This window comes from Eupeodes corollae, chromosome X, assembly GCF_945859685.1.
Source record: "Eupeodes corollae chromosome X, idEupCoro1.1, whole genome shotgun sequence".
NCBI lineage: Eukaryota > Metazoa > Arthropoda > Insecta > Diptera > Syrphidae > Eupeodes > Eupeodes corollae.
In genome coordinates this window covers 561997-580462 of record NC_079150.1, presented here as the reverse complement: position 1 = coordinate 580462, position 18466 = coordinate 561997, and the positions used below count along the sequence as shown (strand labels likewise).

General features: G+C 32.4%; 1 protein-coding gene across 1 annotated transcript; it reads right to left on the bottom strand.

The window, feature by feature from the left end:
• Positions 1–649: 649 nt before the first annotated feature.
• Positions 650–18083, bottom strand: LOC129953233 (ATP-binding cassette sub-family D member 1). The gene is made up of 10 exons (XM_056066189.1): positions 17708–18083; positions 3152–3970; positions 2996–3094; positions 2779–2918; positions 2537–2709; positions 2289–2469; positions 1549–2236; positions 1393–1482; positions 1208–1333; positions 650–1148 (listed from the first exon to the last, which is right to left on the bottom strand). Exons 2-10 carry the CDS (start codon positions 3778–3780, stop codon positions 1058–1060), a joined length of 2217 nt encoding a protein of 738 aa, XP_055922164.1. The 5' UTR covers positions 3781–3970; positions 17708–18083; the 3' UTR covers positions 650–1057.
• Positions 18084–18466: the final 383 nt, after the last annotated feature.

Genomic DNA, 18466 nt, shown 5'->3' with positions numbered 1-18466 from the left:
CATTCGGCTCTCGAGGTCGAGATTATTATATATTTACAAAAAAAAACATCTTTTTAAAAAAAATAAGTTTTGATTCATTTAGTTAGTGAAAGTTGATGGAATAATAAAGAAGGATTATCTTCGTATTCTAGAAGAAAATTTACCAGACTTTTTGGACGAGACGGCATACCCAGAAGACGAAGTCTTGTTTCAACAGGATGCAGATCCTAAGCATACCCCTAAGATCGTGAAAAAATTTCTCAGTGGGCAACCTTTCCCAATAATGCAGTGTCCAGCGCAAAGTCCAGACCTAAACACTGTAGAAAATGTAAAGGCTGTTTTAAAATAAAGACTGGGATTGTACGATCATGCACTAAAAACTTTTGACGACGTTTGGTAGCGGATTTAGGCTGAGTGGGCAGCTTTTCGCATTAATTAATTGAAAAATAAAGCATATCCAAACGATTCAATAGCGTCAAATGAGCCTTTGGACAAAATTTTAAAAAATTAATGTTCAACGCTTTTATTTTGAACGTACATAAGTGGATAATAATGACAAGAAATGAACAGCTTTGTCTAAACTTCAGAATGAAATCAAATTTTGTCAGATAATGACCATGAAAAAGACCACCATAGTGAAAATATAACTTTGGAAATTAAAAACAAAATATTTAAGTTTGAACTTTTTTTTATAAAATAAAATCACGCTTGTAGCCTTATGAATCTCAACTTTAGTTTTCTTTTCCTACTTACTTACATGATTAACAAACAAAAAAAAAACTAATGAATAATAATATGATACAAGTTTGATGATATTAATTTAGTAGTTGTTAACCTTTTCTAATTTTCTCAAATCCCAATCGTATATATTCCTTATTTTTTTAATTCAGTAAAATCAAATGTTCCAGCGTACATTTGAGTAAAGTTTACAATATTATGAATAAAAATATAACCTATTTGAACTTTTAAGTTTTGTGGATATAATTTATATCCAAATTTAATACCAATTTACGAATGATGTTGAAAATAATCAAATACAAAAGAAGAAGTTCTTTGCGTAAAGGATAGTCGAAGATAACTATTGCTGTTTTTGCTGTTCGTTTAATTCCAATTTCCTAAAAGACCAACTACCCTGACCGTTGAATTCAAGTATATGAGTATGAAACCGCCTGTGGAGAAAAGTATAATTAAAAAACAAAAGAATTATCAATTATATCAACTGTTTTACCACAAACTAGGCCGATGAGTGATAGTGAGCAGAGTTATACCCATATTTTTAGCAATGTCATATATAGAACTCTCAACGTCAATGGAAATAGCACTTGTACATTCATCGAGAAGAGCATATTTTGGTCTAAATAAATAAAAAATTGTTTAAAAATAATACTGTATTAAACAATTATTAAAACGTACTTATGATAAAATAGCCGAGCCATAGCCATACGTTGTTTTTCACCACCCGATAAAATGTCTTTCCAATCTCGAATTATATCAAAAGTATCCCTTAAATAAAAAAGAACAAATGATATTGTTACGAAAACTATATAATGTTGTTGTAATTAATGTTACCTTTGAGCAATGTGTTCCAAGCTGACCATTTTAAGGATATCCTTAAGTTGAGCCTCAGTTACTCCTTTTCTAAGCATATCCTCACGGGTTTCGGGATAAATTATTTGATCGCATAAGCTACCAATGGACATATACGGCCTTTGTGGTATATAAAACATACAAGGCTTGCCTTCAATTGGTCGGGGTATATGTAACTCTCCAGCATAAATTGGCCACAGACCACTTAAAATACGGAACAAACTTGACTTTCCACATCCATTTGGACCTGTGATAAGCAAGTGCATTCCTGGATCAATGCGTAGTGTTAGACTTGGCACGACTACGTCACAGTTGGGTGTTACAACAGGCACTCTATTTAACATTATAGACATACGTTCACTGTCATTGTATATAATTTTACCCTTTGCAACAGGACGATTATTGCGATATTCGATAATTCCATATGCTTCGTTTTGAGGATCTGCAGTCACAGTGTTCTTACTGTAGATGCCCTGCGCTGTCTCTTCAAATACTTGTAACATTCCAGCCACTCGATAGGTATATCCTGCTAGTGCTACTACTTCTTTATAGGATGACATAAGACGCTCAATAGCATCAGCAGCAGAAATTAAAAGATTCCTAGCTGTCATCAGGTACTGCGTGCGCTCACTTACAGAGCTTTCGATTATAGTGATATTACCAGAGTGATCTATTACCTCAGGGTTTAAGAATTGATACTTAATAGCAAATTTGGGTCTTACCAGTTTTAGGTTTGACTGAACTAGTAAGTATAGGCAAGGATACCATCACCATTCCGGTTCCGGACCAGACGTATTTCATAAAAAATTGTTCCAGCATCACATACCAAAGTCGTTGAGTGAAAATTGTGTTCATTTGATTTACCAAGCGATTATAGGCGTGGCGAAGTTGTGACAATTCAACCTTTAACAAAAATTATACTATATAATATAAAACATTTATAAGGGCTTTATATAATATATTTGTTTACCTTGTGTCCACCATAAAAAGCAATTTCTTCGGCATTTGTTATAATACGTGAATGAATATGTCTTAAATAGCCATAGCGGTTCGCCTCCTCTGAGACAAGCTGTCCAAATTTGGGTGAAACAACTCGAAGTATATGAGCTGTAAGTGATATCACACAAATCGAAAAAGCTGGCCCTGGGTATGATAGATATATAGTTCTTTTTAGAAACACTTATTGAAAGATAATCAGAGAAAATTACTTACCGGAAAAGACATTAGCCTTCATTTTTTGAGAGGATCGCATTAACGCAATTCCAATGAGCATTAGATCAAAACACGGTTTTGTCAAACTACTATAAAGGTGAGCAATCGAACTTGCAAATACGGCAATATCTTCAGTTAACCTTTACAAAAAAAAGTTTATTTATGTAAAATAAAGTAATTTAGAATTCAATCGAATTTAAACTTAAAATTTGTTTACCTGTGGTCAGCGTTTTCGATTCTTCCATCCAAATTTGAAACACGATAGTAGTTTTGATTTTTGAAATACAAGCGATAAGAATGCCTCACGAGTCTTGTTCTAAACAACATTAATGTTAAATCACAAATTAATCAAAACTTATCATAATTGTCCTACCTGAAAGCTAAAGCTAGTTTATTCTCCAGATATCTTATCATTGAGTTAACGAATGTAGCTGGTATTGCAATACCAAACCATTTCATCAACATAAGAGCAAATTGGTTGACATCCTTGCGCACTATAAATTTCACTATGGCACCCTCTAAAGATGCCACATATATACTAAGAAAAGTTCTTGAGACCAGACACATGGTATGTACTCCTAGTAAACCCGTTTCATAGCAAATTGGTTTTGGAATCATAATCTTTAACAATTGTTGTAATTGTGCAAGAAATTCAACATTTAATCCCGGTAATACTTCTTGGTTCTCTTTTTTTGATGCTAAGAGCAGCTTCTCGACCTCTGCAATTTTGGCTTCTTCTTGATTTAGAATTGTTATTTCATTTTCAGTATTTGTGTTGAGCGTTGTATTATTATTTTCGTTGCATTTATCAGTAGTAGTAAATTGGTCATCATTAGCATTAGCGGCAACGGAAAGATTCTTTTTCATCAGTGGGTACGCCATTTTTATAGCATAAGCACAAATGGCTGTACCCACCAGAGCTTGGCTAAGACCATGGGTGGTATAGCCAAGTTCCCCATATTTGCGGATTGTTTGTTGATAGTATTTGGATAAAACGGCCATAACCAAGTGATGAAATCCTTTTATGTTTTTAATTTATAACAGTTTCTAGTTACTTTTGTGTTGAAAACTATAAATTTTTAAATATTTTAGTGGAAATGGATTGATTTACGACGGCAGATAAATTTGAAATGCGTTGGTTTTAAATGGATATGCATTCCTTAAGTCCTTAAATTATATAAACAAAACAAGTCTGCAAAGAAAAGACAAAATTGTTATCAGTAAGTGAGAATATGGTAATACTTGTTTATTTATTTTATTTTAATAACTTATGAAGAAATAAACTTAATGAAAAGGGAACATTAGGACCGTATCATTAAAGTAGTATCCTAGGAGAGCGTAACAAAACATTTGATAAACATTTTAATAAATATAAAATCTATTTTGGTTAATATTAAGTTATTCATTATATTTAGACATTAAAATATGACTGGGCCACAAAACAAAAAATTTCCATTTTTGAATACTATCAGCTTTATAAGCAGTACCCGTGGCGTGATGGTTAGTGCGTTGGACTGACATTATAAAGGTTTTGGGTTCAATCCCTGTCTATGCCATCTAATATTTTTCTCACGGGTACTGCCTTTTTCAAGGAATTGACAAATCCTCCAAGATCAATTCTTGTCATGAAAAGTGCTTTCTCAAATTAGCTGTTCGGATTCGGCTTAAAACTGTGGGTCACCATCATTGATAAGCTAAAGAAGGTTCAGAGAACAGCTTGCGTGGGTACCACAGGGGCCATGCGTACTTGCAAAACGGTCGCCTTAAACGTTATTTTGGATCTTCAACCAATCGACCTATTTATTAAATACATAGTTTCCTGCAGCGCTATTAGGCTAAAGTAATCAAACACCTGGTTGTCAAAACTTTATGGTCACAGCAACACAACGAAATTGATTCCCTCAGATATTATCTCGGTAGACACTGACTACTGCACTCCTACTTTGAGCCTTAGTAAGGGTTTTAAAATTATTTTTCCATCCAGAGAAGATTTGGAGGATGACATCGTGTCGATGGGTTTCGACACAACCATCTTTACTGACGGCTCAAAGATGGAGTGCGGAGTTGGCTCTGGGATCTTTTCTTAGTCCCTAAATGTAGCCAAATCCTTTAGGTTTCCTGACTTTGCTAGCGTTTTTCAGGCTGAACTGCTGGTAATAAGGGAGGCATGTAAGATACTAAAACAAAACTCAAACCAAAACCGAAATGCGGCTATCTTTACAGACAGTCAGGCAGCTGCCAAATCCATTAACTCGGCCATATCCTCATCTAAATTGGTCCAGCAATGTCGCGATGAGCTTGCGAGCCTGAATATTAACCTCGGTGTCACCCTGATCTGGGTTCCGGGCCATAGTGGTATCATGGGAAATGAAATGAATAGTTAACATTCCTCTTGCTGCTATAAAGGGTAAAATCTTTTCTATCTACCAAACTGAATCAAACCGAAGGTGGAGCAATTTACCAACTGCATTATATCTAGGAAGATATGGCCCACCTATAATAAAACCCGTACAAACGATCTTCTATGCAGGCCAAGGCAAGACATAGCCAGTATTGTTGCGGTTTGTACCGGACATTGGCCTATAGGAGTTCATGCAGAGAAGTTGGGTATCTCTTACAACACCTTTTGCCGTAGCTGTAGTGACCAAAGAGAAAGTGAAACGATAATCCATTTCCTCTGCAAATGTCTTGCTTTGGCAAACACTAGAATGAAATACTTTGGAAAAGCATTCTTTCACGAAATTGATGAGCTATCTGAGACAAAGATTAGAGACCTAATCTTTTTTCTTAATGCGACAATATGGCTCTAACATAATCGCTATGAAGCTCCTCTATAAATCTATCCCTTTCAATCAAAGGTCAAACGAGTTTTTGGTATCAAAACGGCGCACTACAGCGCTAATTGGATCTCAGGATCTCATCTCAATCCCTGACAACATTACACAGGAGTGGTTATGAGTCAATAGTTCCTAGTTCTCAACGGACTGTTGCGTGACTTAAATTATATTTTTAAGCCTTTAAGGATACAATTATGTAACTAAAACATCTAACTTAATCTAATCTAAGAAAAATGAATTATGGTCAAAATGTTTAACATTAAGAAACTGATCATTTGGTATCATCGCTGCATTTTTTTTGTTATCATTGAAGCAACACAAATATATGTAAACATATTTTTTTTATAAAATTAAATGTCCAAATACAAATTTTTGAACCGTTTTCACGCAATTCATCAAGCCTGTCTTACTTCAAATATATAAAATTTTCCTGTTACAGTGTTAGTTGCCATACTCCTCCGAAACGGCTTAACCAATTTCAATAAAATTTTGCATATGCATTTGGTAGGTCTGAGAATAGGTTTGTATCTACTTCTTATATTTCTAAGTGTTATGGTTGAATTAGATCAACATCGTACACGGTGCAACGATCTTACGATAGTATTCAGTAACGCTATATGCAATGAAGTATTGATTGCTATTGAGGATCTTAACATTATCATTGCCAACTTACCACTCAATCATTTCTGTATGCATTCACCAAATCATCTGATTTAATAGACACTGAATTGAATGAAGAACAAGAAACTATTTAAGACCACATTATGCTCGCAGTTTCGACAGGACAAGGTAGATTCTTTTTTTTTCGGAAACACCAGTAGAATTGGCAAAACATGGCTTATTTCGCTAATTCTTGCTAAAATACGATCAAATAATGGTATTGGCTGTTGCATCTTCTGAGATTGTGGCAACTTTATTGGATTTAGGCAGATCAACTTATTCAGTATTTAAACTGCTACTAAATATTCAAAATAGCCCAAACGCGGTGTGCAATAAAAAAAAACAAATATCCATGGCCACAGTGCTGAAACAGTGTAAAATTATCATCCTGGTTAGATGCACTATGGCACACAAACTTTCGGTTGAGGCGTCGGACAGGATAATAAAAGCTATACAAAACAACGACAGACTATTTGAAGGAACTCTTTCCAGAAAGTGTTGCGCAATGTCGAGATCCATCCGCTGAAATATTCTCAAAACAACTGTTAGAAATAGACGACGGAAAAGTTACTACAGATTAAACCGGATGCATAAAATTACCGGTCGATTTCTGCACGATTATTGATTCACAAGATGCTCTTATTAGCCATATATTTCCCGATATACACAGAAAATATAGAAATCTTGAGTGGCTGGCAGAAAGAGCAATTTAGCAGCAAAAAACGAATAATCTCTCAAGATACAACATTTGTTAACACCAGACTTGATGTCATACAAATCTATTGATACAGTTTGTAATGCTATCGAAGTTGTAAATTATTCAACTGAGTTTTTGAGCTTATTGGATTTACCAGGCATGCCACCGTATAATGCAACTGAAGGTTGGATCTTCTGTAAATTTGTTTCGTAGTTTGAACCCCCCACGGTTGTGCAACGGCACGCGATTAGTATTTAAAAAATTAATGAAAAACATTATCGAAGCCAAAATTTTAAATGGCAAATTCCGAGGTAAAAATATATTATTACCGCGAATCCCTATTGTATTGGCATATGCAATTTAATAAATTAAAAAAATGCGTTTGGTGATTTGTTATTTTAATTTTGTCTCTTACAGTGCTATATACCTAATTCACTTATGTACCAAAATATATAGCAAAATATTCTCTAGAAATTATTTATATGACAAAACAACATTTGTCGGGTCAGCTAGTATATATATATATATTTCAATTGGCCCTATCCTCCAAGACCAGATACTCTCATAGGGGATAACCCAATCTGGAAATATGATTTCTCTACAACTGGTTGTATTCTACCATAGGTGCCAATTTCACCTACACCAGCAGTTGTGTGGACTTGTTGATATTCTGGTGAGAGTTGGCGGGTCTGGAATTTTGGCCATGGTCATACTATTTAGAGTTATTAGTTTATTTGTGATAGAAAATTCTCTCTGTCGCAGGTATCTATGAAGTCTATTACCAGATGGTATGTTAAATTCTAGACATTTTACTATCTCCTGCCTATGGGATCAAATTAATAATTGAAATAAATAATTAAAAAAGCAAATTACAATGACAAGCAAAACATTTATAGCTAAACCACAATCATGCGTTTTGTCGCGCTGATTTTGACATATTGAATACAAATAATGAACTCTTAGGAAGCCTGAAATGTTACCTCAAGTTTTGTGCTGGTATTTGGATTGTAAATATCGTAAGCTCAACCCCCGAATAGATTCATTTTTTATTTTGTAGCGCTGTGACAGCTGACAAATTATTGTCATTTTTACTTCGTTTGTTTTATTTCAGAATCTTGGCCAAGACTGCACTCTGTAAAGATTTTGCACCCTATGCAAAGTTTTTGCACTCTTCAGCAAAGTCTTTACTATCTTTTGCAAAGTGATCCACAAAGCTTCTTTGAATTTTTGTCATATCACTTTTCACTTTGCTTTACTACAAACATCTCGAAATGAGTCGCAAAATAAAGGTTTATAAAGTATCTTCACACTCGTTGGACACTGAAGCAAAAAGCACGACCTAGCCGTGGATTTTTTTAATACCATCTTTGTGCCTTCTCAGGTGTTTTTGATCTCAGAGCTGGAGATCTATTGAAAAAGACAAATGTTGTGTTTCCTTTTTAAATCAGACTTAATTCTATGAAACAATTGAGTTAATTTATTCTTACAGCTTTTAAGGCAAACATTCTTGGAAGCGTACTCCCACTCAAGCTCTGCTCAGCGTAGAGAAGTAAAACACATCTTGCATGAGGTGGATGTTGTTTCATCTAATACTTCCGGAATGTTTCGCCAGATCTAGACTTGCATTCAATTTCGATGTTCCGAACTTGTACATCTGCATCACAACGCCCTACATAATTGCAATTTTGTATTTTTTAAAGATTGTTGTTGTTTCTTTGTCGTTACCATATCATGCAAACAAAAAGAAAAGTTTTCTTATCAATCTTTTGTTGCCTAAGGGAAGTACGGTTGGTGTCTTTGTCAGCGCCCGAAGGGAACATGGAATCAATAGATTTTTTTAATACATTAAGGATTTAAATTATTAAATTAAAGGAGTTCGCTAGCCACATTACTAAGATCAGTTAAGATTTACCACATTAAATTGTAGCGATTTAATAAAATAAAATGAAATTGTCACTGAAGCCATTATCTTTTTTAATCTGTCTTAACTAAAAACAAAAGAAATCTGCAAAAACAAATAAATAAAAACAACTCGAAGAAGCGACAATCCAACCCAAAGACTATCGCTCCATATAAAGACCAGAATACGAGCTGTCAAACTGAAATGTCGATTTACACGCATACACTTACAGCTGATATGAATTACCGAAAACGTTCACAGCTAATATCAATTTTGCACGAATTTATAATATATTCTTGCCAGTTTTAAAAAAGTACGAAAATGAGAACAGAGAATTTTAAAGTGCTAACCTTACCTTAAATGGACAGATTTTGTCCAACTATTGATAAGGAAAATTGTAATAATTCCGTTTGAGAATGTGGGGATTATAAACTAAATCGGAAGGGTCGACATTTATGTTTCAATTTGTGTGTTTCTATTTACACTATATTACTATAAGTTTTCTTTACCTAAATCTTCAAACTTGTTTTCATTATGACGGGTAGATGGCTATTTGGCGCTTTGAATGGTAAGGTAGTATAAACTGAAGCTAAAAAATGGCAAACAATTTTGGAAAGGTAAGAAAAACATAAAGAAAATAAGAAATCGTTGTATGAAATGTTTATGTCTGCGATCGATAACGACCTGACAGACAAATTGGTACATTATGCAACGAAATATTACGTTCTTAAAGTTTGGTAAGATTTTGATAAAAAATGACAGAAATGACAGTTCTTTTTCCAAAAAATAAAAATCTAAACAAAAACATTAATAAAACAGGTTTTTGGCTTAAACATCTTTGCAAATTTAAATTTAAAACTTTATACTAATTTCATCTTATTAAATTGTATAGAGTTCCAATTGTTGCATTTAAGCGAAAATTCTCTAATAGTCACTAAGAAAAAAAAACAGCTGCTATAGCAAGCTTATTTTATCCGTTATGTTCTTATTGCTTTAAACCAAATGCACCATCTAGTAATGGGTGCTGATTTTCACATATATTCATAGGCCTAATGTCAAAAGTACAAATACAACAATGCCAACAAACGGGTGTTGGAGGGTGATATGTACCATGGATTCCGGTCTTCATATGGAGCAAAAACACTCAAAAATATGTAGTGTTTTTGACAAAAACACTTTATATAAATATATAAATCCTTCGTACGTATCACCCCCAAAACCCAATTACTTACAATGTCGATTATAATGTCAACAAATAGACGTGAATTTCAACGAAAAAGTTTGGCATGTTTTCACGCCTACATAGAATTAACTACTGAGTTTTTAGGTGAAATGACACAATTTTGGGGGAAACGTCACGTATACTTCAATGACTTTATGAATAAGATTTCGCTTTAGCTTGTACGCCAAACAAATAGCAACCGAGGATTTATGGCTTAATCACAAACACGTTTCAGCTTCGGCTTCGTCTGCGTTACGGTGGGCCTGCTTCGAGGTTGCTTTGAATGACATTTCTATTACTTCATCCCTCCAAAGAGCAAATATTTTGTTTGTTGACATTTTTTCTACAGCTGTTGAGCTGTCAGACAAGGCAAATGTTCAGATCATTGAACTAGAGCTCCCGTTTGGAGTCACATTACGTTACATTACGTTGTTTTCCTTACGATTGTCAAACGAAACGTGAAATCGAAGCTACATTGTGATAACATGCATTGAATTCCTGTGGCTCAACTCGTAAACGTCAGGTGAAGCCGAAGCTGAAGCGTGTTTGTGATTCAACCATTATATCTTTATATGAACGATTTTGGTTTTTGATATGCAGTGTCTTTGGCCTAACCTAATCACGTCTGACGGTTGTAAATTCAACTCATACTAAAGCACTATTCACATGAGCACGACCAACGAATGAACGAATATTCGTCAATTTTGACAGTTCTTTCACATGAGAGTTTTTAATTCGTCGCGAATGAAGTTTGACTTTGACTTTGACAAGAATGATTTTTTTAGGTTAAGTACGCGCGATTATTTTATTCGTTGCGAGTGTGGATAATGTGGAATACGAAATAAGTTTGACAGTTCGTATCAAGTAAAATTTTTTTCGCGAAGAATAAATTTGTTTTCTTTAATTTATTAATACATTTTATTGAAAAGTAAAAGTATGCATCATAAATCAAATAGAAACTATATTGATCTCGTTTTGTTAAGAATTTGTGTGTAAATATGTCTTCAAACGTATGTAAACTCACATTTTGTAATTCATGCGTCGTTCGTTGGTCGCGCTAATGTGAATACTGCTTAAGTGCGGTATTACACAGCGCATGTATTTAATGGGCCAAAAACACTCTATATGAAGACATAAATCCTTCGTACGTATCACCCTCCAAAACCCATTTGTTTACATCATTGTATTTGTGATGTTGAAGAATTGAACGAGAAATATTGACGTGTTTTTACGCATGCATATGCACACTTTCTAAGTTCTTTGGGGAAATTTAATAAATAAGAGGAATGTAAAGGTTTATGAGGCTGATTTCCGGTTTTGCTTGTAGGCGAACCAAGATGTCTACTGAGGATTTCTATCTTCATATAGAGTGTTTTTGTAATGCGCCAAAAACACTCTAGTAAAGATATAAATCCTTCGTACGTATCACCCTCCAAAACCCATTTGTTTACATTGTTGTATTTGTAATGTGGACGAATTCAACGAGAAAAATTGACGTGTTTTCACGCATACATAGACACACTTACTGAGGTTTTTGGGGAAATTTAATAAATTAGAGGAGAAATTACACGCATACTATGAAAAAGTTTATGAGGCTGATTTCCGGTTTAGCTTGTAGGCAAACCAAGATGTCTACCGGGGATTTATATCTTTATATAGAGTGTTTTTGTAATGCGCTTTAATCGGCTATTTTGTTTTGATGTGTCATTCGGTGATTCGCGCGTTATTACCAAAAATACTCCATTTAACAAGATGGGAATTGCAGACTGACATTTCGGTTTGCCTACAAGCTAAGTACACACTAAATGTGAGAAAGTGTGCGTGAAATGAAGCAAAACCCAAACCCATTCTCACATTTAGTGCTCCGGCCCATCAAAATGCTTCATTAAGTCCTCATGCACATCTAAATGCTTCATTTTGGCGTTCGTTCAAAAACGAAACAATCCGATCTAACAGAATCTGAAGTGCTGACATGGTGTTAAATTGGAAGATTTGTATAGCTTTTTAATTTCAATCCAAATAAATGGTGTAAATGTATACTCAATAAAATAAAATTGACCAAAAACATGTTTAATGATATATGATGTGCAGTATTTTGTTTACTTAAATTATTGGCGAACGCAACATGACGTGCTGTAACTGGTAAAGTATAATTGGAAATGCACAGAAGTGTAACTCAATACTTAAAACAACAAAACAGACAATTTTGCTTAGAGCATTTTTTTGGCGACGTTAGAAGTTCAGGTGGAAACAATAGGCGGGTGCCTCCGTATTATTTGTACAGAAAATGTTACGAGAAGCATACTTGTTAAGTTCCATTGCTAACTTAAGCTAGTTCAGATTCCTCAATTAGGTTAGTATTTTCATCATTTAAGCAGTTCCATAATTGCAAGACCGAATTTTAGTTTTGTTTGTTGCAGAAATATTCCTAAAAATTTCTTTTTGAGTTGGAATTTTGTTTGTAGGTACTTATATTTTGGAATACAAATTTAAGGGAACCATTTTTAAAAAAATAAGTTGCTTTGTGTAAAGCATCTTTAAGGAATAAAAATAGTCAATATGGTTACAAACAATACCAACTAAATGAGTGCAATAAATAAATGTAAGTAACTTCTTTTTATTAAAGTATTAGGAAACCGAACACCCAATAGAAAAAATCGGTGAACGCCAAAATGCATACTTCTTGACTAAATAATGTTATCTTTTATGCTTGCGCATAAAATTACAAACTTTGTAGCATATGAACATTTCTAGACATTTTAAAATGTGAACAATTAAATATGCTATGAAATAATTGGCTGCTATTTTGTTTTCTAAAAAGTTAATGAACATACCTAAAATAATATTGGCTTTCTCAAAAATATTTGTCTACACTAACCTCTGCTTTATTTTTGCCAACTATTGTTTATGTATATTTTCTTCTATGTTTTGCATTTATGAAATGTAATCTATGGAAGAATTTATTATATTAAGAAAAACATAAAAACTTACGTAAAACTCATTAATTTTGTTCATTATTAGCAGAACTTTTACTAAACATACCCTTCAAACAATGATGAGTAAACTTGAAATTTGGTAACCAAACATTTTTAAAGAATGAATGAAAATTATATTTTGTGTTTAACTGTGGGGATTCACTTAAAAAAAAACGTATGTACGTCAACAATAAACATTCATGTCGATTACATGATCTATTGAATCAAAACGATTTTAAGACGTTTTCATTTCGTGATATATGTCAAAATTTTCATTTTATTTGTTCTCTATTTATTCAGCAGGTTCGCTATAATCGTTTGATGCATGGTTTTTTTTTTATAGCAAATACATGTATGCTTCCATCAATCAAGAAGTTATTTTTCGATTATTACTCTTTTTTTAAATTTATTATTTAAATAAAAAAAAAATCAATCAAAATGGAATTGAAAAATAGTTGCAAGCTTAAATCATTAAAAACAAACTTTAAATCTACTCGGATTAGTTAAATTGATATAGATTTTAATTGCTTGCAAACAAAATATTTTTATTTATTAATTCAATAAAAAAAATTGCGCTCGCACCCTTACTTGATGGTTCTTCGAACGCATCTTTGATACAATAATTCGAAGTTAATTATGAAATTTAAAGATTTTCGTAGTGATTACTCTTAATTAGTGAATTAATTATAATGAACTGATGTTGAACATGCTTTTTTCAAGACAAAAATGTACATTGCTAAGTTATCAACAAAATTAATGCAAAATTAAAGCTTAAAAATGACTTTTTCATCGCAAAAAGTAAAAAAAAAAAACTTATTAACCTACCCATTTTGTTTTTGCTTTGCAAAGTGCCGCTTTTTTTTTGTTTGTTTTCACATCTTTTCATGGACTAATTGTGAAAATAAGAAATACAACAATGTAAACCAACGGGTTTTGTAGAGTGAAACGTACGAAAGATTTCGATCCTTTGGTTATATTTTTCGAAAACGAAAAAATATATTCGACATTTTGAGTAACATACTCACTACGCTAAACAGAAACAAAGGTTGAACTCATTTAAGCAACTTTGTTTGAAAAATGACTTTATTAAAAATATAAACTCTTAATCTGAATTGGACCTAGGGAACAAAGGGAACACGACACGAAGTGAAGCAAATGCGAAAAAATACGAATCAAAGGGTAATAAGCAGTTAGTTTAATCTGCGAACTACAATTTAAGCTTCGCTAAAGAGTGTCTCTTAATTTCTTGTCATTCGGAAAATCAATATTTGTAAATATTTTGCCCAATGCTCAATTTCCTTTGCATACGCTGTAACAAGAGCTATTGTGCGAACGATTTTCATAATATATTTTCTCACACTTATTGAATAATGTAAAAAATTGTATAAAATATCTCTGTTCAAAAACGAGTAGGTACCCAATTTTTTGTTAGAAATATCTAATTGGCACTTTCAATTAAAAAAATAAAAAACCTGCTAAAAATTGGTAAAAATTGATTTATCTTCAAAACAATTAAACGAATTGAATTAAAGCTTAGGTTAGGTTAAGTTAAAGTGGAATAAAGGAACAGGACACGCTTATGATACCACATGGATCTTGGGGCTCCCTACTAGGCTCAATGAAACCAGTTTGAGTCCCTTACGAAACATGAGAGGCTGATTATGCTAATATGATTTAGACCGTTTAGATTGTTATAGAGGAATTCTCCTAAGCAGGAGCAGGGCATGTACAAAGAAGGTGAAGAATTATTTCCTCCTCTTACTAGCCCATACAGCTTCTGGAAAAGTCATTTGAGAATACGCGGAAGGCGGAATGAGAGACTTAATTTCAGTTGTTTGGAGTACACCTCCACCAAGTCTTCTTTTGTTTTCGAGCTGTTTACTCTCAGTAATATTTGAAAAAAACAACTGACTGTTTTTTTTTCAAAAAATGTAATTCCTACCAAAAATTCCAAACCACCGAATATAATATTATATCAATAATATCTAAATTACCCAAAATTCCTAAAAATATGTTGATTCAATTCATATATATATTACAGGCAACTTTAATATATTGAAGGTTGTCAATATGAAAATGAAAATTTTAATCAATTGATGTAAGATTAGTAAAGAAACTATTCGAAATACGATAAGATTATTATAATCTAATATCATGGTAAAGAAGAACGATTACATATCATTCCTATACCTAAAACAACATTGATGAACAAAATTTGAAGACTTTTAGGTCTTTAAAAAAATATTACCACACAACCCCGAAAATTTAAATTGCTAAAATTTCAAAATCCCGAAAAGCCAAAAGTCCAAAAAAATGAGACCAAGTTCCTTATTACTTATTTTATTTGAAAATGTGACTATAATATTAAATTAAATACAAATTTAGCACTGGCCGTTAATTTTCCAGCCAAAGCGTTGTATCCTTTCAGGACAGGGAAATGCCTAGGTTTATATGAACGTGTTTAATACGTAAAAAACAGAATTTCTCATTTTATATAATTTTAAGGGATTTTGAAATCTCGGGATTCTGTTCCCAACCCAGTTTTGTCCGTTAAAAATATGTAAATGAAGTGGCGCAACAGTCCGTTAAGAATTAGGTCCTAAAAACACTATAATAAAGATATAAATCCTCAGTTTGCCTACAAGCCAAAGCAAAGCGAACGGCTATTTCATAAACTCATTAAAGTGTCAATTGTGTGTGACAATTGAAAATTTGTGACATTTCCCCTAAAAACCCAGTAGTTAATTCTATGAATGCGTAAAAAAGCCAAAAACTGAAAACTAGATGGTTAAGTTGACGAGTTTATGAGAAAATTCAAAAATAAATATTTTCGCCAACCAAGTACTCGTGTCTATTTCTGTTATTGGAAAAAATCACGGAATGGCTTCTTTAGCTTTTAACAATTTGCAAAATTCATGTGGCATATGTATAATTATTCGTATAAAAACAGTGAATGAAATCAAGAGTTCGGAATTCCAACTAATAGGTCCGTTTAAGCGTATTTGCTTTGTTTATTCTCACAAACTGCCATTTTTTAAATAATGTTTCAATAAAAAGGAATTCGCAATTTACTAATTAAAAAAGCAAGAAAAGGTGGTTTGAAAATTTTGGATTAAATTTAGTAAATTCCTAAATATTTAGCAAATTACTAACTTGTAAAATGTTATACCCTTAGCAATAGCTTGTGGAAAATTTTGCGCCAATGGTTTCGGAAAATGAGATGTTATATATGAATTTCTAAAAATTTTAGTAAGATTTCCATAGAAGAAAACGTTTATTCAAAATACTCACAACTTGCAAAAAAACTGAAACACCATCACAAGCAAAAACAACGAATACAATGAAACGCAGTCGATTAAGAAAAATTATTAAAAAAATAAATCTCTGTACAAAGTTAAGAGTTTGCTTTAATATGTCAACGACACGAGTAAACGGAAACAAGGCATGAGTATGAACTGTAGTTAATAGCTTTAAAATGCTACTATGAATCAAAAATCTTTCTTATCTCAGAAATTATAAACATTTATTTTATTTCGACTTTGTTCTAAGTGGAGCCAAAGTTCAACTTCATATTTTGATTTGATCATGTTTAAGGTTTTGTTTTCTTATTGAAAAATTTGGACTGCATGATAATATTTCTTTTTATATTGATAAAAAATGTTTATAAAACAATATGGGTGATTCAGGCATCCCATTAAGAAATGTATGGATAGTGTTGAAAAACAAAGAGATGGAATTGAACACACAATAATATATTTATTAATTAATTTTATTTAATTAAATATAGATGTATTATTTGTACTTGTTTACACGTACATAAGTAGAACTCCACTTAGAGAAAATGTACGTACCATTCTTCTTTTTCCTTTTAAATAAGACCTGAAATGTGTAAATACTTGTAAGCAATAAGGGATTTATTTTTGTTACGAATTTTGGCAAAGGGTGATAACCTACTTTTGGGTCAAGTGCGTTCACTAATCAATCAAATAAAAAGGGTAAGATTTAGTATGGTTATAAAAATCATATTCTAAAGTGGGTAAACTCAGAAAAATTATTTTACACCAGTTCACTACCCGTAACAAACACTATACCTATATATACGGAGAAAAAATAATGTTGTTATCAAGTGAAAGATTTTTGTACCTATTATCTTTTAAAATAAATTTAGAAACATTTGTACCTATGTACTGTTTAAATATTATAAGCTTAATAATCCAGCGCTAACCTGATTAGTTTAACTACACAACAAGAGCTTTACAAACCTGATTTCTTTTGCAGGAGCAGTGTACCTACATACTTCAATGATCCGTTTAGTATAGCGATTGATGAAAAGGCGGCTCAACTAATTAGTTTTTATTTTTTGATCAACAATTCTTTTCCACTACAGTAGAATCACTTATTTATTTTTTATTATTTGTAAAAACAAACAAATCTAACTTTTGTAATCAAAAGTTATAGTTATTAAAAAAGCTAGTGGTTCGTGTGAAGACTCATGGTGCGTCATCAACAAAACAACAATATAATATCACTCCCCGAATGTGTTTTTAACAAACATTAGTGGTTTGGTTGTTGCGTCTCTTTTCACAAGACATTTTTATATTAAGTAGATAGATTATTAAAACAATTCACGACACTTACCTACCTGCCCTTGTTATTCATTTTTTTCTTGTTGTTTGTTCATATTTAATTGATATTTAAAGGTCTGTAGACTTTTTTCTTTATACTAAAAATGCACTAGACATACAACGATAGCTTGGCCGCTTAATAACATAATATTTATATTTTTATTGTTATAAAACATATTTTTTCAAGTAGTATGTACACAAAGGATGGGAATGTAAATTCAATCATTACAACAAAATTGCTCTACAAAGAAATACCTACACTCTGCGAAGTTATTGAATGTCAATAACAACACAATAAAGCGGATTAAAAAATATACATACAAAAACTAAAGTTAGAAACACTACTTCGTTAAATCGTTACACGGCAGCGACAGAATTTGCAATGGATTCTGAAAAATGAATTACTCTTTAATGGAAATCAAAGCTAAAATGTATAAATTTATATGGTGTATAGAGAAGGGGTAAATACAAATAACTGCAAGACAAGCGGGGCAAGCAAACAACAAAAATAGCTTTTTAAAGACTAAATTGAAAGCTTTAATTTTATGTGAGATGAAAAGCAAACTTTGCCGAAAGTTATTGAAAGCTTTTGTGAACTTATGATTCAAAACTCTACTCACTGCGTTGCATAGATTTGTTCTTCTTATTTAAAAAAGTGATTAACATGCACCGTTTTTAAAAAATTGCAGTCTCGGAACAATCAAATAATTTTAAGATAATAAAATTTCGATCATGCACTTTCTAAGAAAAACCATAAAAATTATGTTTGATA

Coding starts and splice junctions, on each gene's coding strand:
- LOC129953233 (XM_056066189.1), bottom strand. CDS start 3,780: ATGGCCGTTTTATCCAAATACTATCAACAAACAATCCGCAAATATGGG. Junction 2,470..2,536: donor CTTTTTATGGTGGACACAAG/GTAAACAAATAT, acceptor TTTTTGTTAAAG/GTTGAATTGTCACAACTTCG. Junction 1,149..1,207: donor ACTCATCGGCCTAGTTTGTG/GTAAAACAGTTG, acceptor TTTTCTCCACAG/GCGGTTTCATACTCATATAC.